Source organism: Gopherus flavomarginatus, chromosome 23, assembly GCF_025201925.1.
Source record: "Gopherus flavomarginatus isolate rGopFla2 chromosome 23, rGopFla2.mat.asm, whole genome shotgun sequence".
Lineage (NCBI taxonomy): Eukaryota > Metazoa > Chordata > Testudines > Testudinidae > Gopherus > Gopherus flavomarginatus.
This window is the reverse complement of record NC_066639.1, coordinates 913,971-938,049: the sequence shown is the minus strand read 5'-3', so window position 1 is coordinate 938,049 and position 24,079 is coordinate 913,971. Positions and strand designations below refer to the sequence as shown.

The following is a 24,079-nucleotide window of genomic DNA, read 5'->3' as shown; positions in this document are numbered from 1 at the left end:
CATTGGGCTCCCAAAGCAGTTGTGGCCCAGGTCCTGCAGGAGGTCGCTCCTGAAGATATCTCCTTCCTAATCAGTTGCATGTTGCCTATTATTTGGGAAATGCAATCCCTAGCTAGATAGGGATGGGAAAATGGAAGTGACATTTCTCTTCAGCTCCCCCCTGGGAGATGCTGCAAATATGTCGGAAATGAAATCCCTGTTGAATGTGATATAGCTGCAGAAAGATACCTATTTTTAATAGAGACCTGACATTTGATGTCTTACAGGGATTCTAAATCGCACCTGAATTTAGTCCCTAATTTAAATCTGTGCCATCAAAGAAATAAAAGGGCATAGTTGGGGGAATTGTACCTCACTATCGCTACTGATCTGTTGTGTGGTTGGTGAAGAATTCTATACCAGAGAAGTGTCAAATTATTCCAAGTAAGGTCAAAGATTTGACAAGAACTCAGGTAAAAATTGCAGGTAGTGATGGTTGATTTTCACCTCAGAGATGGAAGCTATGGTGACCTGTGGCCCAGGTAAACTATTTTTAGAACCGTCTCCCTAGTTAAGAGGCATTGATCACACTCCTGAAGGATGCCATGATTAAATTGGGCACAACTGTCTGTTACCATTTGGATCCAAAGTTTCATGAAGCACAGAGAGAAACAGCTGATTCCTTCAGAGCCATTCCATGCCTATGGGTCCCAATCTGGCTGCCTTGTTGGACAAGAAGCACTTCCATGCTGGGCAAACAATGGTAGCCAATGAGGGAATGTATCTGATTCCAAGTTCAGACTGCAGGATACATGAATGCTGAGGCCAGAGTCTCTGGTTTTGTGTCTTCATTTGTTCTAGAGTCTAATGTATCACTTCTCTACCTCCTGCTACTTTGAAAGATTAGAAAGTGTGAAAATAGAGGACAGGTGGTTTTTCTCATGATGCAGTCTTCCCATGTTGTGTGAGACCCCTTTCCACCTACACTTCTGGGAGAAGCCCCAGGGAGAAATGAACTCACAGAAATGGAAGGCTCCTAGGTTATTGTAGAATGTGACTTCACACAAAGCTGACTGGGTGGAAATGGGAAGCAAGAGAAAACTGCCGTATGGGTTTATATGTTGTAATTGTTGAACAAGTTGGTTCCAGCGACAATGAAATTAAACATGAAGTTAATTAGTATCACGGAAGAGGCTGATTATGTGATAACTTTCAGTGTTACAATATAATTCAGGTTTTCTTCTAGTTCTCTCCCTGCCCCTCCTACTACATAGGAAATGGAGGCTAATCCTGAAATTAAACCCTCACTCCAAAGGAATTAGAGTGAGGGAATATGTGAGAGAAATAGCATGTGTGAGGATAGTGTGGACTGTAATTATTTCTATTTCAAATGGAATTTATCTTGATAAATTTTAAATCTTCTATTGAGAGGAAAATTACTTGAGACAGGATGTGTAACCTTTTACCCAGTTAGAGGGTAACAACCACAGACTTCTCCAGGTCTCTTGTTTGCAAAGCAAAGATGTCACATCAGGCAGGAGATGTCAAAATCTGCAGTGGTGATGGATGTGTGATGGGAGCTTTTCTGGGTTGGTTTTTTGGTTTGGTTTGTTTTCTTAATGTAATTTAAATTTTGCAACCAGTTATTTTTACAGAGGCCGAGGCCCCTTTTCCGTTTGAGCACAGCTGTTTAACCCTCAGGCCTGGCTCTGGAATCCTCCCCAAAACTGGCCTTGTGTTTTTCTTTCATGTTTGATATCTTTGGGGTTCACACATCCACACTACATGTGGTTCACAGCAACAGATACTTTGAGAAAGTGATGTGTAACTTGTTTGTACTTGTGTATAAGAATGCACCCCTGAGGCGGTTTCTTTGTCTGGCCATGAGGGCAGTGGAAAGTCCCGCCACTGACTGAGCCGGTCCATTGTCTGGGGCGCATATTGATATGTCCTGTAGAGTCTGCAGAAACTATTACCATGCTTCGTTTGACAATAAACCTGGCCAGGTGCTGTCGTCCCTTATCAGCGTCTGTGGTCATTGGGGGGTTCTCTCTGGGTCTGCTGTGCCAACGATCTGCAGAGCCGGGGCAGCACACATGCAGCTGACTGTTATCAACATCAAACAAGAGCAGAGCACCACACCAGTGGCATCTGACAACAGGGTGAAATTTGTCATTATGGTCAGCAATTTTCTTTTCCCTTCTCTGGGGGCAGATATGGGGTTGGAGCTACCGCAGGCTGGGATGTGGAGCTCATGTTCCCAGGGCTGGCTTTAGCTTTTTTCCCGCCCCAAGTAGTGAACTGGGAAAAAAAAAATAAAGCCGATTGGCAGCACTTTGGTAGCAGCTAAAATGTGCCGATTCATTTGTTGGCAGTAATTCGGGGGTGGGTCCTTCGGTCCCTCTCTTCCTCTCCGGTGGCAGCTCAGAGCGGAAGAGAGGGACTGAGAGACCTGCCACCGAAGACTCAGCCGTGCCACCCCTTTCCATTGGCCACCCCAAGCAGCTGCTTCCTTCGCTGGTGCCTGGAGCCGGCCCTGCATGTCCCCATCTATCAGTTACTCTAGGAACTTGGCTCTGCTCACAGGCTGCCTCCAGCCTGGCTGGTGAGTGCCTGAGTGCTTGGGAGTGAGTCATTTGGCGTAACTGGCACCTGGGAGAAACATGCCTGCCAGATGCATTGGTGGTATAGTGGTGAGCATAGCTGCCTTCCAAGCAGTTGACCCGGGTTCGATTCCCGGCCAATGCAGGGATGTACCTTTTTCTTGGCCAGGAATTTTTTTAATATCAGTCCCGTTGTATCAGTTTATCAATGGAATGGGAGAATTAATGTCCCAAATCCCAGCAGGTCATTCAACACCCAGTAGAGAAAGAAAGAGGCGGGACTATACAGTGACCTCTTGGAGTCATCATGGTATTACAGTGTTTGGTTTTTTTTTTAAAATGTTTCCTTTACCTCCCTCTCCATTTTGGACTCAGAGCCTTTAAGGGCAGAAAGGACCATCGTGATCATCTGGTCCGATCTCCTGCACCTTGCAGAGCAAAGGACCCCACCCACCCACTCCTGTAATAAACCCCTAACCTCTGCTTGAGTTACTGACATCCTGAAATCATGGATTAAAGCTGTCAAGTTACAGAGAATCCACCATTTACACTGGTTTAAACCCGCAAGTGACCCCTGCCCCATGCTGCAGAGGAAGGCGAAAACCCCCAGGGTCTCTGCCAATCTACCCTTGGAGAAAACTCCTTCCCAACCCCAAATATGATGATCAGCTAGACCCTGAGCATGTGGAGAAGAGGCACCGAGACAGCTGGGAAAGAATTCTCTGCAGTAACTCCGAGCCCTCCCCACCCATTGTCCCATTTCCGGCTGCTGGAGATATTTGCTGCTAGCAATCACAGATCGGCCCCATGCCGTTACAGGCAGTCCCAATAATACCACCCCGTCCATAAACGTATCAAGCTCAGTCTTGAAGCCAGTTCAGGTTTTTGCCCCCACTGCTCCCCTTGGGAGGCTGTTCCAGAACTTCACTCCTCTGGTGGTTAGAAACCTTCACCTAATTTCAAGGTTAAGCTTGTTGATGGCCAGTTTATATCCATTAGTTCATTCCTAGTGGGGGCATGTGATAGTGTGGGGGAGGGAGGGAGAAAGCCTAGAGAACTGACCGTGGGAGCCACAGAGATCCCCTGTTCCCTGACCACCCATCTCTGGGAAGAACCAGTTGGAATTTCCCTTGGGAAGCTGCCGCTAATAACTCAGGTGTAAAATCATTATTCTGTTGGAATCAGATTAAAGCTTCCTCACACCCGGTGTCATGGTCATTGAAATGGTTCATTCCTGGGATGTTACCAGCCACAGCAATCCAATAAGTGGAACCAAATCCCTTTCCAGAGCCCAGGCACACACAGAAATCCTGGGGCTTTTCGTTCCTAGGCTGCTGGCGCCATCGTCTGGCCATTTGGTTTCACTCCTTTCTGTTAAAACTTTTAGCTTTCTGCACATCCAAGGAATCATAGAATATCAAGATTGGAAGGGACCTCAGGAGGTCATCTAGTCCAACCCCCTGCTCAAAGCAGGGCCAATCCCCAAACAGATTTTTGCCTCAGATCCCTCAAGGATTGAACTCACAACCTTAGGTTTAGCAGGCCAATGCTCAAACCACTGAGCTATCCCTCCCCCCACTGCATCCAACAAAGTGGGTATTCACCCACAAAAGCTCATGCTCCAATACGTCTGTTAGTCTATAAGGTGCCACAGGATTCTTTGCTGCCTGCACAGAAATGTTAATTCCCTGGGAGAGATTCAGGAGCGTTTCTCTGTTTTGTGTTGTTAAGGATTGAAATGTTCCCTGGATTCCTTGGACCCAGCCTGCCTCCTGTTCTATTGCCCATGCAGCCCCATCTCAGCCCTCAGCAGATGCTGATTCCTTCAGCCCCATCTGTGCAGGGTGTGAACCCTGTCACTTCGCATTGCCTAGTTCCCCTAACGCTGAGGGACTTCAGCTCCTCTGTGTCCCCAGGGACCCACCACACCACTCCCCTGCTTACCACAGTTCAGATATTGGAGTAGCATGAGTCTACGCTTACTTTGGAGGCTTCACATCAATAACCATTTTTAATATGAACTTACTGGAGATTCTATCCCAATATTTGGGTGGGGGGAACCTGTTAAAAATATTCATAAAACTCCTTTCCCAAGAGAGTCCCAGGGCTCTTGATATCCTGTGTATCAGGAATAAACGGCCATTGACCATGTAGCTGACTGTGGTATAAACATCTTAGATTTCCCCAGCTAGATAAGATCCCATTTTTACATAAATGTCAGGGAGTCCTGCCTGAAAACAGTGACAATCTTAGAACAGTTCATCGGCAGAATTATTACACTAAAACATATGTGCAAAGCATGTGCCCTACCACTGCGCTCCCTTCCCACCAATACAGCTAATGCCATAAGGCGTTGGGGGAGAGGGTCTCCATGCCTCATCTTGGTGGCAGAAGTGGTTTGGGGCTTCAAGAGCTTCCACATTATCACATAGTGGATGGGGCTGTGTGTGGAAGGTTGGAAGGGATGGAAGAGGGTGGGGACGCAGGCAGAAAGGGTGGGGCTTTGACATCACTAGCCCCTGCTTAGCGAGTAGGGTTCAGTTTAGGGCAGTGGTCCCCAAAAAGTGAGGCATGCCTCCTAGGGGGACACAGGAGAAGGTTCATGGGGGCACCTCAGGGCCCAAGCCAGCCCCATGGAGAGCAGGGAGGGAGCACCACTCTGCCCCCAGGCTCCTGGCCCCGCCTTGACCCTCCTTTGCCCCTCCACATCCCTCTCTGCAGCAAGCCACAGTCCCGGTCCACTCCTAGCCTCCGTTCTCAACTGTGGCTGCCGAGGGGCCGCAGACACAGATAAGAAAGCACAGTGTGAAAAGGTTGGGGACCACTGGTTTAGGGTGATGCCCTCAAATCACTTCTATGCTGTCTATTAAAAGGTATTCCTCACCCACCTAGCCCCTCAAGCAGGACGGACTAGGTATGTTGTGTGGCCATTTGGTTTCACTCCTTTCTGTTGGAACTTTTAGCTTTCTGTGAAGAAATGTTAATTCCCTGGGGGAGACTCGGGAGCGTTTCTCTGTTTTGTGTTGGTAAGGATTGAAATGTTCCCCGGTTCCTCGGTCCCCTGTGCTGCCCTTGACTCATCCCAGAAGGATAATAACATTTCATTGCACACATGTGATTTGTAACCCACCACCAGCTAAACCTGGTCCTTTTGGCACAGCCGCCCCACCATGCTGCATAGCTAGGCGGAGTAGGTGGGTCTGTGCAAACACGGTCTGTTCCTGAAGTCTTTCCCCCAGCTCCTCACTAGATGTGAGGGGGGAGCTCAGTCAGACCCTGCTTCCGCTTAGTATTTAAAAACTCCTTATTGGCCCTACCTCTGCTGGCCTTGGATTTCTCCTCCTGTCCCTTTCTGGACAGCTCAGATGAGGTGGCTGAGTGGTTAAGGTGATGCTGCTAATCCATTGTGCTCTGCATGTGTGGGTTCAAATCCTGTCCACATCGGAGACCTTCAGTCTTCTCTCTTCCATTACAAACAATCTTTTTCCCCCTTTGGTACAATCACAGACCAAACCATGTTGCTTCCTGCAAACAAAAAACATCTCAGGAACTCAGAACCCCCCTGCTTAAAATACAATGTCTAAATACCAGATTTCTAAAAGAATTCACTAGTCCTGGATTTCTTAGTTTTTATCTCAAAAGGTAACATCCTCATCATCTCCCCTCCCCATCTCCCCCCTTCCCCACCCCCAGTTCCGTCTCCCCTCCTCCCCCGTCCCATCTTATATCTCCCCCGCCCAGTCCCTTCTCCTCCCTTTCTCCCAGTCCTGTGTCCCCCCCCGCATCCCATCTCCCCACTCCCATTTCCCCTCCTCTCCTCGGTCCCATCTCATCTCCCCTCCCCATCCCGTCTCCCTCCTTCTCCCTTCTCCCCTCGCCCCCCCATCTCCTCCCTTCCCCCCATTCCCATCTTCCCCAGTCCTGTGTCCCCCCACATGACCCCCGTTCCACCCTGGTCCCATCTCCCCCTTCCCCTCCCTCCCATCTCCCCCAGTTCTGTGCCCCCCCATCTCACCCCCTGGGTCCCATCTCCCCCCTTCCCCACCCCCAGTTCCATCTCCCCTCCTCCCCCATCCCATCTCATCTCCCTCCCACCCAGTCACTTCTCCTCCCTTTCCCCCAGTCCTGTGTCCCTCCCCATCTCCCCACCCCCAGTCCCATTTCCCCTCCTCTCCCTGGTCCCATCTCATCTCCCCCCAACCCAGTCCCTTCTCCTCCCTTTCCCCCAGTCCTGTGTCCCCCCCGCATCCCATCTCCCCACTCCCAGTGTCATTTCCCCTCCTCTCCCCTGTCCCATCTCATCTCCCCCACCCGGTCCCGTCTCCCCCCTTCTCCCCTTGCCCCCCCATCTTCTCCCTTCCCCCCATTCCCATCTTCCCCAGTCCTGTGTCCCCCCTGCATCCCATCTCCCCACTCCCAGTCCCATTTCCCCTCCTCTCCCCGGTCCCATCTCATCTCCCCCCCGCCCAGTCCCTTCTCCTCCCTTTCCCCCAGTCCTGTGTCCCCCTCGCATCCCATCTCCCCACTCCCATTTCCCCTCCTCTCCCCTGTCCCATCTCATCTCCCCCTCCCCGGTCCCGTCTCCCCCCTTCTCCCTTCTCCCCTCGCACCCCCATCTCCTCCCTTCCCCCCGTTCCCATCTTCCCCAGTCCTGTGTCCCCCTCGCATCACGTCTCCCCACTCCGACTCCCAGTCCCCCTCCTTTCCCTGGTCCCATCTCATCTCCCCCCCGCCCAGTCCCTTCTCCTCCCTTTCCCCCAGTTCTGTGTCCCCCCCCACATCCCATCTCCCCACTCCCAGTCCCATTTCCCCTCCTCTCCCCGGTCCCATCTCATCTCCCCCCTGCCCAGTCCCTTCTCCTCCCTTTCCCCGAGTCCTGTGTCCCCCCCCGCATCCCATCTCCCCACTCCCAGTCCCATTTCCCCTCCTCTCCCCGGTCCCATCTCATCTCCCCCAAGCCCAGTCCCTTCTCCTCCCTTTCCCCCAGTCCTGTGTCCCCCCCAACATCCCATCTCCCCACTCCCAGTCCCATTTCCCCTCCTCTCCCCGGTCCCATCTCATCTCCCCTCCCCGTCCCGTCTCCCCCCTTCTCCCCTCGCCCCCCATCTCCTCCCTTCCCCCCATTCCCATCTCCCCCAGTCCTGTGCCCCCCCCTCTCGCCCCCTGGGTCCCATCTCATCTCCCCCTCGGATCCCATCTCCCCCTCACCCCCGGGCAGGGCGGGGCGGGGCTAACGACGGGTCCCGCCCCCAGCGCAGGCCCCGCGGGAGGTGGAGGGGCAGAACACGCGTGGGGCGGACACGCTCCAGCCGGGGGGAGGGGCCGGGCCCGGTTCGCCCCCTGCCCGGGGTGCCCCGCCCTGCCGCTGTCGGAGCGGGGCGGGACCGGGAGGGGCTCGGAGCGGGGGCAGGGGATAAGGGGCGGGGCTGTGGAGAACTCCGCCCCCAACGGGAGGCAGACCCGCCTCACAGCGCCCCCCCCACGCCGCGTTCCAACGGCTCTAACCGCCGCAACCGTCACGTGTCTCCTCCCCCTGCGCGCGCCGCGCTCCAACGGCCCGCAACCGTCACGTGTCTCCTCCCCCGCCCCCGCGCGGTGCGTCACGTCCGGCCGCTGCGGCGGGGGTGGGAGGGAGTCCGGGCGCGCGGCGCAGCCGGTAAGAGCCGGGCGGGGCGGGGCGGCGGGAGGAGACACCGGGGCCCCAGACCCCCCCGCTCTGGGCCGGGCGGAGGCGGAAGTGGGAGGTCCCGGTGCGGCCTCCGTAGCGATGGGGGGTGTCAGTGGGGGGCCGGGAAACCCCGGGGGGGAGGTGAGTGTGTGTCCGTGTCTCGCACCTGCCCCTCCCCCCATTTCACAGCCACAGGAACCGCCCCCCCACCCTTAACACCGCCCCTCCCCCCGGCCCCCTTAACACCGCCCCTCCCCCCCATTTCACAGCCAAAGGAACCGCCCCCCCACCCTTAACACCGCCCCTCCCCCCGGCCCCCTTAACACCGCCCCTCCCCCCCATTTCACAGCCACAGGAACCGCCCCCCCACCCTTAACACCACCCCTCCCCCCTTGCCCATCATACCACCCTCCCCCCCATTTCACAGCCACAGGAACCGCCCCCCCCGCCCTGGGGGTTGGTCTCCCCGTTTTCCCCACAACTCTCAGACACGGATATAAACTACCCCCCCCGCCCCCTTCTCTCCCTTGGGTGCTGCTGCCTGAAGGGCCCGGGGGCTGGGCCCTGTCTCTGAACCGCAGCTCAGACTGACCCTTTTCTCCGCTCCTCCAGCGCCTGCAAATGTCGCCTCTTTCCTCTCTCTCCATCTGCCACATCCCAATGGGAAACGTGCTCCGGTTTCATCTCTGACCCACCGCGGACAGGGGCTGCGGAGCGCAGCTCTTCGGGCGGGCCTGGGTTTGTCCTGAATTGCCCGAGGTTATGTTGTGCTGGGGACTTTTCTGGAGGTTGTTTTCATGCGTTTCTATTGCACAGCATCCTAGACATGTGGGGCTGGACAGGGCCTCAAGCTGTCCTTTCTCTGCCCGGCTCTCCCTGCCGAGGCAGGACCCAGTATGTGTAGATTATCTCTGACCGAGGTTTGTCCTACCTGCCAGCCCCCTCGTCAGACTGTTCCCGAGCTGAACGGCCTGAGCTCTGGGGACACCCACCCAGATCTGAGTGGGCAGCAGCTCTGGGGAGAGGAGACCCCAGGGAGTGGGCAGCTGGGTAAAGAGACTGAAGTTGGGAGGAGAAACATTGACGTGTCCAAGGGATCCCAGGCTGTCCCTGACAGAGCTAGAAAGAGAGCCCAGTTCTAGGGGTGTTTTGGGCACTGAAGCTCTCTGCCACCCTGGTGTTTCAGGCACTGGTGCAAACCCTTCGTATGTACAGAATTTACACTAGTGCCCTCTGATTGGCACGGGGGCACCATTTACACTAGTGCCCTCTGATTGGCACAAGGGCACCATGTCCCAGTTTGAAGGCTTGCGGGGGGGACAGGGACACTGACTTCTCCTATCCCAGGACACCCCCACCCCTACACCCCCAGCTGTGTGCAGGAACTGCAGCTGAGCTTCCCTGCCAAGACAGCCTGTGCATCCATGGACAAACCATCACTTCCTGCAGCCTAATACAGTGGGGTCTGGGGACCTTTCCAAGCTGCGGGTGACGGGGCTCTGGAGTTACTGGGGTCTGTTCCTGGCTCTGTCATTGACCTGCTTGGTGACCTGGGGGAAGTCACAGCCCCTCTGTGTTTTCCTCCTACCCATTGTCTGCTTGGATTGTGCTCTGTTTGGGGCAAGGACTGCACTGATTGGTAGCAGTGTTAGTTAAAGCAATTTGGTGGAGGTGTGATTGTGATATGAGAAGATCTGGGTCTGAGTCCCCCATGTGTGCGATGAAAGGAGAGAAGTCCATGTGTACCATTCGCTTCCAGTCTGTCTCGTTTCTGCACTGAGGTGTGCATGTTGTCAGGAGGAAATGGGACTGTTTGCCATGGGAATAGTCAGCAGTGAGATGGGATCTGAGAGCAGTCTGTGTGCTTCACGATGGGTGAGTGAATGTAGAACGTTAGCTGGAACGTCTGAGAGTAAGGATCAAAGAGTTGTGAAAAGGGGTGAAGAGGTGTTCAATTGACCAAGTGTGCGGCTGTTTCTGGGGAGCGGGCCCAGTATCTGAGTGTAAAACAGGTGTCAGTAGCTCCAGTACAGCACAGCTCACCTAAAACCACATTCTGTCTTAGCAAAGGTAAGCTCTATCCCCTTCTCTTTGCTTCTGAAAGTTGCCTTTCCCAGGGCTTTGCTGCCATTGTGAATTCCAGAATTAGGATTATGTTGGCGTGTACCTTATCTCTCCCTTTCCTGATTATTACAAGTTTGAGTTTTGCTGATCTCTCTTCTGGAGGGGCACCAGACAACTCCAGTCAACCTTAAATCCTGCCTTCATTAAGTTTTAATACGTGAATTTCCTAGCTTTTTGCACAGAGCAATGTTGGCAGCGCTATAGGCAGTTGTGGGTCTCACACGAGTTTGCAATCGGAGGCACAGAGAAGTGCAGTGACTTACCCAATGTCACCCAGCAGGCCCGTGGCAGAGCCAGGAATAGGCTGGGTCCAGTGCTCTCTCCACCAAGGTGCTGGGTGATTCTGAAGTTTTGCTCCCTTCTCCTGTACTTTTTGTTACGGTGGAATGGGAATAATGGTCATGCTTTCAAGTGTCTCTCTCCTCCTCCTCCTGACACCATTTTCAACTCGGCCTCCCCTTCTTTCAAGTAACAGAGGGGTAGCTGTGTTAGTCTCGATGTGTAAAAGCAGCAAAGAGTCCTGTGGTACCTTATAGACTAACAGACGTTTTGGAGCATGAGCTTTCGTGGGTGAATACCCACTTCGTCAGATGCATGTAGTGGAAATTTCCAGGGGCAGGTATATATATGCAGGCAAGCTACAGATAATGAGGTAGTTCAATCAGGGAGGATGAGGCCCTGTTCTAGCAGTTGAGGTGTGAAAACCAAGGGAGGAGAAACTGGTTCTGTAATTGGCAAGCCATTCACAGTCTTTGTTTAATCCTGAGCTGATGGTATCAAATTTGCAGATGAACTGAAGCTCAGCACTTTCTCTTTGAAGTCTTCTTTCAGGTGTTTGTCATGGGCACTGGGTAACACAGCCAGCGAGAGAAATCTCTGACATGGTCTGTGCCCCAGCTGGTCCTTCTGCTCCTGGTCCAGCCTTGCCATAGCTCTGCCCCTCCTCCAAACAGGCCCCCTCCCCATACACTCTGGCCTGCCCCTGCACCCCATACATGTGTAACGTGTGCCTTGAAACTATTCCTAGTTTGGATTTGGGATGATTCAATTTTTTACCTTCAGCTCCCCCACACTCCCCATCACACTCCCCCACCTTCAGCTCCCCCACACTCCAGTTTCAGTTGTTTCGTGGTGTCCTAATGGTTTTCCGCTGATGGTTTGGGAGGGAGCAAGGCTGGTTAGTTGAGTCCATAAAGTAGATTTTCAGTGTCAATGCTTTGTTCCATACATATGATCCACACGCTGCTCTCTGTCACTGAGTCTTGGCCAGTGATGAGCTTTCTGTAGACACCTCACAGGACCATCCTGCAAGCGATGTGTTTGGTGTGATGGGTTTGTCAGGTCTCAGGTGAGAGCTGCTGGCAAAGACCAAGTGACCGTTTGTGTCACTGCCTAATCCCCATAGGCCAGGGAGAGGACGAATTTCTGCCAATGGCCTTCAGGACAGGTGCTGAGTTCACTGCAGTGCCCCTCGTCCCCTCTGTATTACCCTTCTAGGTGTGCTGTCTGGGACACTGCCCTGCTTCCTGCTCCCCAAGCCACCCCGTATCTACTCCATGTGCCAGGCTGCTGGCAGCCCCCAGGGAGAGGCCATCCAGCCCATCAAACTGGTGCCAAACCGCTGGGCATCAGGCCTTCTGGGGTGCAGCTCTGTGAGTCCCATTGGCCCCTGCCCCTGGGGTGCTACGGGCACATCCTTCTAGTGTGTCAGGCTCAACCCCCTGGCTGAGGCCTCGGGGCACTTTCTTCCTCTCTCGGGGCACCAGGTGAAACAGCAAAAGAGCCGACTGTCAGCAAACAAGGGTAAATAAAGGAATGAAAGAAAGAAACGGGGAAAGAACTGTGGACAGCTCCCATCAGGATATGAGCCCCTCTTACTTCTGAGAGCCCTGGGAGCGTCTCAGTCCCCTTCAGAGCTTACTGGGTCCCCAGTGCAAGTTTTAACCTGCTCCCCTTTTGAGCTCTGGGGATCCCCACCCTCCCTCAGTGAAGGCCAGAGCCCCGAATGCTGCCAGCCCTCTCCTTGGGGCTGGAGATGCTCCACAGACTGTTCCCTTCCCACCCCCCAGAGTAGAGTAGGTCTCTCCTGTTAACTCCTGCTCCAGTCCTGACATGATTTGCAGGTGTGGAGGGGCTGGGCCAGTCCAGACTAAAGCAGCAGTTTAACTTCTCCTGTGCCAGCGTGGGGTTTAAATAGCCCTTCACAGGCACCCAGGCCCAGGGAATGGCCCCCTATCAGCCCCGTGCCTGATGTGGTGGGGAGACCCACTGGCAGCATTGCCCTTCAGGGTGCTGCTCCCACTCCCTCCCCTCCCCCTTTACTGCCACCACAGTGTCTGTCACCTTCACTTCCTGAGGGGTGACCCCAGAAGGTGTGTTCTGTTATCCCTTTCCCTACCTCCTGGATCCGTTCTGCCCCCTCCATCACTCACCTCTGTCTGAGGAGACAAGGTGGGTCATGGGGCGCGGGAGATGATCTGCTGCAAATCCATCACTGAAGGGGTGGCAGCCTTGTACCCCCTTGAAGGTTGCCGGGATGCTGATGTGCGCTGGAGGAGAACTGGGGCTTGACTGAATCCAGGGACCATTTGCCCCACACTGTGTCCCTGTAAAGCCTGCTCTGCATTGCTGCCAATTGCTGCTGTTGTGCCCGTAAGTCTCTGTAACGCTGTCCCCAGTGACTCGAGAGCACGAGCACCAGCCTCAGGCAGACTGGTAAGAAGCAGGGAACAAACCCAAATTGGGTGTGAGGTCTGTATGGAGATTTCATCAACCAAGTATCCAGTGTAAACACTTCAGGCTGTGTAACGGCATTAACATGGAATCACAGACAGTGCCCCGAGTGATCCCATATATCTCACCACGCAGGTGAGCCAACCTTTGTGACAGATGGTCCCTTACTCCAGGGGTTCTCAACCTTTATCTTTCTGAGCTGCCCCTCCCTCCCCCCAACATGCTACAAAAACTCTACGGCCCACGTGGGCCTCAGTACCTTGTTTTCTGCATATAAAAAGTAGGGCTGGTGTTAGGGGGCAGCAAGCAGGGCAACTGCCTGGGGCCCCTGTGCCATAGGGGACCCCACAAAGCTACATTGCTTAGGCTTTGGCTTCAGCCTCAGGTGGTGGGGCTCAGGAGCCTAGATTTCAGCCCCATGCGCTGGGACTTCAGCTTTCTGCCCTGGGCCTCGGCAAGTCTAATGCTGGCTGTGCTTGGCAGCCCCCCGATAACTGCTCGTGGCCCCCCAGGGGGCCTTCGACCCCCGGTTGAGAACCGCTGCCTTACCCCACGAATCACAACAATGTTCAGGTTACTGCCAGTACCAAAGGACTAGTCACTTCCTTAGGTCAGCTGAATCTTAGAGCTCACAAGAAAGACAACACTTGTAGCCAGTCTTGTAATAACCTGTATTAAGATTTATTTAAAAGGAAACGAGAGTTGTTTACAAAGTTAAAGTAGGTTAAAGCAGATGCAGACGAGTTACAGTCTTAAATTTCAAAAGGTAATAGAACTTCTATAATAAGCAAACTGTACATATTCTTTAGGACTAATGCACGCTAAGCAACTGGAGATCTCTTGCTTATTCCTAGAAACTTTGCCCCCCCAGAGTCCAAGCAGCATACAGGTAATCAGTTCCTTCTGTATGGGAGTTTTTACCCCTTTCCTGCCATGTGCTCTGAGCTGCAAACTCAGCCAAAGAGAAGTGAAGAGCAGAACAACAGTCTTGTGTCCTCTTTAACATCCCATAATAGTCTCTCTGATGTTGATGGACCTTTCCTGCCAGGCAGGGTATAATGCATTCGGTTTCCAATCAGCACTTCACCTAGGTAAAGTCTCTCTCTTGTCTGGTGACTTACATAGTCACAGAGCCTCACAATGCAACTAGTCAGATATTAACCCTGGCAGCAACTCGCAAGCGTTCAATAAAGTCTAAACATTAAACACACTGTTATAATTCTAATACCTGTTTTAACAATACTAACACGGGAGCCAGACTGATTCCAGCTGTGCGTTTGTCCATGTTCAGTTAAGACTTGGGAGCTTTTGCAAGAGCTAACACCTCATCTACCAGTGTCACAGGCAGGATGGGCAGGGATGGAGTCTCTAGCCTCTGTTTGCCAGAAGCTGAGAATGGGTGACGGGATGGATCACTTGATGATTCCCTGTTCTATTCATTCCCTCTGGAGCACCTGGCTTTGGCCGCTGAGCTAGATCACTCCATCATTGGGGATTTTTAAGAGCAGGTTGGACAAACGCCTCTCAGGAATGGTCTAAACCAGTGGTTCTCAAACATCTGTGCTGGTGACCCCTTTCAAATAGCAAGACTCTGAGTGCAACCCCCCCCCTTATTAAAAAAAACACATTTTAATGTATTTAACACTATTATAAATGCTGGATGCAAACTACGGTTTGGGGTGGAGCTTGACATCTTGCAACCCCCCGTGTAATAACCTCATGATCCCCTAAGGGGTGCTGACCCCCAGTTTGAGAACCGCTGAGCTAGACGGACCGTTGGTCTGACGTAGTGGGCCATTCTTATGTTCACAGTCTCTATCAGGAGTATCTACTCACTTGGACTCAGTGGGAAGCCATAGAAAGACACAGGAGGTGCTGAGACAAGGAGGCCCCATCTCAGAGCCTCCGGGCTCATGCTTGCCAAAAGCTAAAACTAGGCCCAGCCCATGAAAGGGGGCACTGCCAGGAGAGACTGTATAATGGCTGGAACATCCAACAACTTTGTAAACCTGAGAGAGCTGCCTTGGGGCAATGACAGGGAGAAACCCACAAAGGGGATCGTTTGATTCTGCTCTTCTCTGGCATTTGCTTGATAGAATGACAGAACCGGAAGGGACCTCGAGAGGTCATCTAGTCCTGCCCCCTGCACTCAAGGCAGGACCAAGTATTATCTAGACCATCCCTGAGAGGTGTTTGTACAACCTGCTCTAAAAAATCCACAGTGATGCAGTGATTCACTATGACCCCCTGATCCCTTTCCGCTGCAGATCCTCCTTCCTAGGCAGTCATTTCCCATTTTGTGTGTGTGCAACTGATTGTTCCTTCCTAAGTGAAGTACTTTGGATTCGTCCTTATTGAATTTCATCTTGTTTACTTCAGACTGTTTTCCAGTTAGTCCAGATCATTTTGAATTTTAATTCTATCCTCCAAAGCCCTTGCAACCCCTCCCAGCTTGGTATCGTCCGCAAACTTGATAAGTGTAACAGAGAGACTCTGCTTCTGGGAGGGTTTCACCCTGTCTGAGAGAGAGACACCCTGGTGAGAGGGGGCTAGGCCTGTACTGGAATAAGGTCACTCTGTGCTTCACAGTTTTGGTAGAACCTAGAATGTCCATTAGCAGGGAAAATCCTGGGGGGAATCGGCTTGTGGAATGAACAAATACCCCATCTGAAAGCTCTCACATTACGCTTCTCGCCCTGGCAGGCTACAGAATAACGTTCAGGTTTCGCTCCAGATCATCCCCTCCTCCCAGGAGGAAGGAAATGGCTGCAATGGAGCTGGCTCAGGTAAGGGATTGTCAGGGAGCTGGTGGTGGGTTTTGCTTGGAGGGAGAGGAGCAGTGGATGCATCAGAGGGTGGGAGCTGCTCAAGGTGGTGGGAGGCAGGAACTATCTAGGGTGGGGGAAGGGGAGGGGACAGGATGTGACAAACCTGCTGAGGCTTATGTACTCTAGGGTGTGATGGGTTGTCACCCTAGGGTACAGTCTGGGGGGCTTCTGGGAACCCTTGTGCCCTCTAACCCTCAAGCTGGGCTGGCTCTTCTCACACTGCTTTGCCGGAGATTCAGCCAGCCTCTCCAGGCCCTGTTTTCACCCAGCACGACAGCAGGTGGGTGCCATACACCCAGCTAAGCAACCTGAGTGCTTTACCTAAACCACTCAAGGACAGAGAGAAGACATCAGCCAATTTCCCAGCTCCCCAACCTTGCACTCCTGCTGTAATATAAATCCAAAACGATACCATCTTATACTACACAGGAATCTCTATAATGTAAGCTCATAAATATAGTTCGCCTTCCCCTCGATATGGGGAAGATACGCACAACAAGCTTGTGCTGACCAAGCTCAGATTTTCCCCAGACACTTCACTCAAAATACACTGATTATGATAAAGCATAAAACAAGTTTATTAACTACAGAAAGATTTTAAGTTGTTACAAGTGATAGCAAACAGATCAAAACAGATTACTTAGCCAATAACCAAAAACTCCAATAAGCCTAACATACAAAATGGATAGAATTTGAATTAGCAGTTTCTCCACCTGATTGACGATAGAAGCAGTCCCCCAAGTTTCCATACACAAGCTAGAAATCCCTTTAGCCTGGGACCAACACTTCCCCACTTCAGTCTTTGTTCCTCAGGTGCTTCCAGGAGTTCCCTTGTGGGGGGAATGAGGCCAAGAGATGATGTCGCACTCCACCTTACGTAGCTTTTCCATATGGTGGGAACCCTTTGTTCCAAACTCAGGTCCCAGTTCAGTTAGTGGAAAAATACAAGTACTAAAATGAAGTTCATTGTCATGTGGACTGGTCACATGCCCTGCTGAGTCATAGTAGCCATGACTCCTAGGCTGGCTGACAAATTGACAGGAGGGCTAAGCTCTTCCACGGTCCGTTGTCTTGGTTGATGAGCCTTCAGCCCTGTCTGGCTTCTTCACTGTTGTGCCTGAAAGGCTTGTTGTGGGTGTTACACAGAGTAAGCACATGTGAAATACAGATACAGAGTCAATATCCATAACTTCAGATACAAACATGATCCATGCACACAGGTAGGATAATCATAGTCAGCAAATCATAACTTTTCCAGTGACATCGCACATGACACATCTTGCACAAAATGCCTCATCATTATGTCCTAATGATATTATAATCTACCACTATGCTGAATGTGGGGTGTAGTGTCAGATAGGGCCTAATTTCAAGCCACAGGGATTGGGAAGGGAACTTCCCCTCTTTGTGGAACAGGAAATAACCCCCCGGCCAGGGCTGGGAAAACCTCCCAGGCTCCCAATGCTGGAGCCAGAATCCACTGACACTTCATTAGTTGCCACCACCCCCAATCTTTGTGGCAACTGCAAACTTTATCAGTGATGATTTTATATTTTCTTCTAGGTCATTAATAAGAATGTTAAATAGCACAGGGCCAAGAACCAATCCTTGTCGGAACCCCCTGAAAAGAAATCCACTCGATCACGGCTTCTGATTTACAATCACAGTTTTTAATCTATTTAATGTATGCCGTGTGTATTTTGTATCTTTCTAGTTTTCTAGTCAAAATCTTGTGCCGAACCAAGTCATATGCCTTACAGAAGTCTAGGTATGTTACATCAATACTATTAGTTGCAGCCAAACTTTTGATCTCATCCAATAAGGATATCCAATTAGTTTGATAGGCTCTATTATCTCTGAACCTTTGTTAATGGGCACTAATCATATTATCCTCCTTTAATTCTTTATTAATTAAATCCATATTCACTGCTCCATTCTCTTGCCCAGTATCGATGTCAGACTAACACTCCTGTAATTAGCTGGGTCACCTCTTTTACACTTTTTAAATATTGGCACAGTATTAGCTTTATTCTCGTTTTCTGGAATTTCCCCGGTGTTCCAAGTCCTAATTAAAATATAAGAACTAGGGGTCACCAAATGAAACTAATAGGCAGCAGGTTTAAAACAAATAAAAGGAAGTTCTTCTTCACACAGGGCACAGTCAGCCTGTGGAACTCCTTGCCTGAGGAGGTTGTGAAGGCTGGGACTGTAACAGTGTTTAAAAGAGAACTGGATACATTTATGGAGGTTAAGTCCATAAATGGCTATTAGCCAGGCTGGGTAAGTAATGGTGTCCCTAGCCTCTGTTTGTCAGAGGATGGAGATGGATGGCGGGAGAGAGATCACTTGATCATTGCCTGTTAGGTTCACTCCCTCTGGGGCACCTGGCATTGGCCACTGTCGGTAGACAGATACTGGGCTAGATGGACCTTTGGTCTGATCCGGTCCGGCCGTTCTTAATAACAGTCCTCCACAGTCCTCCACCAGGTCTTTCAGAGCTCTTGCATACAAGTTGTCAGAACCTACTTATTTAAACATGTCTAATTGTAATACCTGCTGTTTAATGTCCTCGTGAGTTATTGTTGGAATGGAAAGACTGTCGTCATGAACATCTTATGATATGACTTACATCATCTGTTTTTCTTCAAATCCAGGAGAGAAATATTTATTGAACACTTTTACCTCTTCTACATGATTGTTGATAATTCTGCCTTTTCCATCTAGTAATTTACCACTACCATTGTTAGGGATGAATTTTGTACTTAATATACTTTTTAAAAACTTCCTTCTTATTTTCATTGATTGATCATTGATTTATGATAGCTTCCCTACCAATTTTCTACAATTCTGACCTTCTAACTTATAGTCTTTACTATTGACTTCCCCTTTCTTCCACATATTTTATTTGGAGAGTGTTGGGACTCCTACCAGGGAGCCACCAGCAGGGTCCAGAGATAGTCCCATCTCCTGTATAAACCTCTGGCTAGTGGGTATGTGATAAATGTGATGACCCTGCCTCCGTCTATCAGCTGGGAGACACAAAGGTTTTCTCTTTCTACCCTCTGATGGCTCCTGGCTGCTCTAGGCAAGGTGGGGTGGGATTCTGTTAACGTGTGCCTCCCGGAGCTTCCATTTCCCTGGTGCTGCTGTTCCCTGAATAGTGGGGTTGTGAGTGGGGCAGCAGGTACTGAGAGTTGGACTCTTGCTCTTTCAGGGGCGGGTGACTTTCGAGGAGGTGGCTGTGTATTTCACCAGGGAAGAGTGGGCTCTGCTGGACCCCGCTGAGAGAGCCCTCTACTGGGATGTCATGCAGGAGAACTACGAGACGGTGGTCTTGCTGGGTAAGGAGTCCTCTCCCCTGGGTTATTAGAAGCTGTGGGGTCTCTAAAGAACCTGAGTAGTAATAACTTTATACTTTTATTCATCGTAAAAGTTTTGACAAGTTTCCTTGTCCTCCTTTTTTTGCCTCATCTCCCACCCACTAGTATAATTTTTGAACGTGTGCCTTTTTGGTGCCGTCAGTCATTTGAAAATTGCATTGAATGTATCCTTATTGGATACATTCATAACTACATTAATAACTGTAGCTTTCATGCCTTTTCCTCATTGTAAAAGGAAAATATGCTGCCTGTAGAATTCTAAATGGAGTAAATAGGTGTGTGACTCATGCATGGGCTTGTGTGACAATCAGATGAGCTCCTCTTTTGATAGGAGAATGTATAATGTTGCCATTCAGGACCGCATGGGTGAAGGGAGAACAGAGCTTTGGGAGGAGAGGAGAAGGGGGGAGTAGATAATTCTGGGGTGCCAGGACATGGGGTGGGTGTGTGCAGGGTTAGAGCTAAGCAGCAGCAGGGAGGGAGGAGGTTGTGAGAGACGAGGGAACACAAGAATCTCCCAAGGTGCCGGGAGGTGGTGCCGGCTCAGAGTAATGGGACGAAGGGGAGGGGAGTGTGGAGGAAGGGCACCCAAGAAGTGGGCTGAGTGGGTCAGTGGAAGGGAGGAGAGGTTTGGGGTTCTAGAGCTGTGGGGGATCCCAGACCTTTAACCCCGAATTCCTACCCAAGCCTTGTTGCTTTACAGCCTCCACTCCAGTTTTATTTCTGTTCAGTTTCACTTAATTATACATTTCCCCTCCCTCACAAATATTATTTTAACTCTTGACCTCTCTCTCTCTCACTTATTAGCCCCCTCCCCATGTAACCTCCCCATCTCTATGCACAGCGACCCTGGCCACTGATTCTGAGTACTTGCTGCGTTCCTCCCTCCCAGAGCAGGGCCCCTACCTAGGCACAAATGGGCACTTTGTTGATGATGTCACAGGCTGGTAGTGTAGCCTGTACTATTTTTACACCTATAAGATTACGTATTGGGGTACAGCTCGCTGTTGTACATGGCTACTCAAAGTTAATGGAGGAGATGAAATTTGGTGAAACACACAGAAACTTGATTTATAATTGAAATCATAGGCAAGGATCAGTACACATAACGATTAGAGTAAGATAAGTATAGGAAAGAGGGTCTTGCACTGTGCGTACTTACAAGCTATGGACACCATTGGAAACAAAGATCGAGGCGCAAGGGAGCCCATCAGAAGGGAGGCCCTGCTTCAGGTTACACGTTCTCGGGGACCTAACAAAATGAAAAACTGGTAACTAGGAGAGGTATTTTCTCTGGTTTCTTATGGTAATAGGATGGCGATATACCATATCTGCTCCTTTGCTCTGATTATAATAATGTCAATAGCTGCCCCAAACCATACCTGGCCTTTGGGAAGTCCATAATTAAGCATTATGCCTTAATACTCATGATTTACATCACTTATTTATTAATAATTCGAATATATGAATGCATCCAACTGCTGAGATACTGCATAGCAACCTAATTACTAGAGTCTGCCCCAGACTTCCTTCTTTCAGAATCCTGTGGCGTATTGCACCCGCTTGTGGTTCCTCGTTAGCCTCGCAAAATGAGGGTGTGAAATGTCTGACCTGGGATTGTCTCCTTAGGCCTATTCAGGTAAATCCCACACCTCCCACAAAGCCTCCACCTAATACAACACCACTGGCTATCACATACAGCCCCTCTCCAGTGCATTATCAACAATCTACAAGCTATCCTGGAAAACGATCTCTCACTCTCACAGACCTTGGGAGGCATGCCAATCCGTGCTCACAGGCATCCCCCGAACCTGAAGCAAATACTCACCAGCAACTACACACCACACCACAGAAACACCAACCCAGGAACCAAGCCCTGTAGCAAACCTCGTTGCCTACTCTGTCCCCATATCTTCTCTAGCGACACCATCAGAGGACCCAAGCACATCAGCCACACCATCAAGGGCTCATTCACCTGCATGTCTACTAATGTGTTATATGCCATCATATGCCCAGCAATGCCCCTCTGCCTGTACATTGCCCAAACCGAACAGTCCCTACGTAAAAGAATAAATGGACATGAATTGGACATCAGGAATGGTAACATACAAGAACCAGTAGGTGAACACTTCAATCTCCCTGGTCATTCTATAACAGATTTAAAAGTCACTATTCTTGAACAGAAAAACTTCAGAAACGGACTTTGAAGAGAAACAGCAGAACTAAAATTCATTTTCAAATTTGACACCATTAATCTGGGCTTGAATAGGGACTAGGAGTGGCTGGCTCATTACAGAAGCAGCTTCGCCTCTCTTGGAATTGACACCTTCTCATCTATTATTGGGAGTGGACTACATCCACCCTGATTGAATTGGCCCTGTCAACACTGGTTCTCCACTTGTGAGGTAACTCCCTTCTCTTCATGTGTCAGTATAGAATGCCTGCATCTGCAACTTTCACTCCATGCACCTGAAGAAGTGAGGTTTTTTTTTTTTTACCAACGAAAGCTTATACCCAAATAAATCTGTTAGTCTTTAAGGTGCCACCAGACTCCTTGTTGATTTTGTAGATACTGTGATGGGGCAAGGCCAGATGGCTATAGTAAAGTACTGAGGAACAGGTATGTTAGCCCCAGGCTAAACAAATCCCTAATACCGTGGTAACCATATGGCAGTTACTCCAGGTTAATCAAGGCACCTGAGGCCAATTAAGATCTTTCTAGAAGGCAGTGGAGATAGGTACTTTGATTAGAACACCTGCAGCCAATCAAGGCAGGCTAATCAGGGCACCTGGGTTTAAAAAGGAGCTCACTCCAGTCAGTCAGGGAGGAGCCAGAGGAGAGGAAGTGTGTGTGAGGAGCTGGGGCAAGAGGTGCAAGGAGCTGAGACTGAGAGGGTGTGCTACTGGAGGATTGAGGAATTATCAGGCACCAGGAGGAAGATCCTGTGGTGAGGATAAAGAAGGTGTTCGGAGGAGGCCATGAGGAAGTAGCCCGGGGAGTTGTAGCTGTCATGCAGCTGTTACAGGAGGCACTCTAGACAGCTGCAGTCCACAGGGCCCTGGGCTGGAACCCGGAGTAGAGGGCGGGCCTGGTTTCCCCCAAACCTCGCAACTCCTGATCAGACACAGGAGGAATTGACCCAGACTGTGGGTTCCATCAGAGGGGAAGGTCACTGAGGTAAGCAAATCCGCCAATAAGCGCAGGACCCACCAAGGTTGAGGTGGAACTTTGTCACAACTGGTGTCAGCAGTGGGATTTTTGGTGTGCACAGCACGGCGGAAGAAGGAGGGTGATTTAAAAAAAAAATAAGAGCGAGAGAGAGGGTTAATTTTTTTTTTGTCACCACAATGGATGACCTCGTGCAGGCACTGATACAAGCCACAGCAGCCCAGCAGGAAGCTACTCATGTCCAGGCAGCTGCCCAGCAAGAAGCAGTGCGGCTGCAGCAAGATACTAATCGCCTGCTGATGGACCAAGCTGCTCAAGACCGAGCTATGTTGTGGGAACTGGTAAACCAGGTAAAGATCCTTACAGAGCTGAACCATGGCCATGATAGGATGCAGTTCATACGGGCCAGCCATTGGCTGCAGAAAATGACACGGGAGGATGATGTAGAGGCATACCTTCTGGCCTTTTGAGAGGACAGCCCTACGGGAGGCCTGGCCTCGAGATCAGTGGTCTGGCATCCTTGCCCCATTCCTGTGTGGGGAAGCCCAGAAGGCCTACCATGATCTGCCTGAAGAAGCTGCAGCAGACTACTCCCAGCTGAAGGCAGAGATCCTGGCCAGATCTGGAGTAACGACCGCAGTGCGGGCCCAGCGGTATCATGAGTGGAGGTACCAGGAAGATAAAACCCCGCTGTCCCAATTGTGTGATCTCATCCATCTCGCACGAAAGTGATTGCAAACAGAGACCCAGGGTCAGAAGACCGTGCTATTAGGTAGAGGGACACGAGCAGCCATCAGAGAAACTACCAACACGGAAGGTGAGCCGGAGGCTGGCCCCAGTCTTGATGGCGATGAGCCGTTGGAAGAAGCAGAAGCCGACCCCTGGGAGCTCAGGCAGGTTACTCTTGGGAGAGAGACTTTCGGACGGGACCAGGCAGAGGACTCTAGATATGATAATGTCAGGAAAGAGGTGGCTAAGATCGATGGGATACCAGTGGAGGGAAGATCCAGGGTCCAGGACCCTACTTTATAGTGAAGAAAGATCTCCTGTACCGTGTGGTGCAAATGCAGGAGCAGGAGATACATCAACTTCTGGTGCCACGAAAACATCAAAAAGCCATATTGAGTCTCGCCCACAGTCACCTGCTTGGAGGACACTTAGGGGTAGAGAAAACCCAGGTCAGGATCCTGCGGAGGTTCTTTTCACCAGGACTACATGAAGATGTCAGGTGATACTGCACCTCTTGTTCAGCGTGTCAGCTACATAGCCCTCGCCCACACTTAGGGGCCCCTTTGATACCTCTTCCAATAATAGAGGTACCATTTGAACGCATAGCCATGGATCTGATTGGGCCTCTAGAGAAGACAGCTCGGGGCCACCAACATGTGCTGGTTGTACTAGACTATGCAACCCGATACCCGAAAGCCGTCCCCCTACGCAACACAGCTTCCAAGACAATAGCTAAGGAGTTAGTACAGATCTTTTCCCGGGTTGGGCTACCCAAGGAGATACTGACTGGTCAAGGGGCACCTCTCATATCCAAGTTGATGAAGGATCTTTGTTCATTGCTCCATGTACAAGCCCTACGGACCTCT

General features: G+C 50.8%; 1 protein-coding gene, 1 non-coding gene and 1 pseudogene across 10 annotated transcripts in view; all 3 read left to right on the top strand.

Annotated features, from left to right (window-relative positions):
* Nucleotides 1–24,079, top strand: part of LOC127039340 (zinc finger protein 135-like) — a 154,088-nt gene that overhangs the window by 48,973 nt on the left and 81,036 nt on the right. For 4 of the 9 annotated variants that reach the window (XM_050932811.1, XM_050932809.1, XM_050932808.1 and 1 more), the window contains exon 8: nucleotides 19,150–19,276. The exons of 2 other annotated variants lie outside the window; for them this stretch is intronic. In XM_050932811.1, coding sequence (XP_050788768.1) covers nucleotides 19,150–19,276 — 127 coding nt within the window. Of the gene's footprint in view, nucleotides 1–8,927; nucleotides 9,039–15,810; nucleotides 15,894–19,149; nucleotides 19,277–24,079 lie in introns of those variants that run through there. 3 more of the 9 variants (XM_050932818.1, XM_050932815.1, XM_050932817.1) reach the window with 3 other exon arrangements.
* LOC127039369 (zinc finger protein 883-like) overlaps nucleotides 1–24,079 on the top strand; it is a 68,912-nt pseudogene that overhangs the window by 39,488 nt on the left and 5,345 nt on the right.
* On the top strand, nucleotides 2,656–2,727 carry TRNAG-UCC (transfer RNA glycine (anticodon UCC)). The gene has a single exon. It is a non-coding gene; the product is annotated as a tRNA-Gly (tRNA).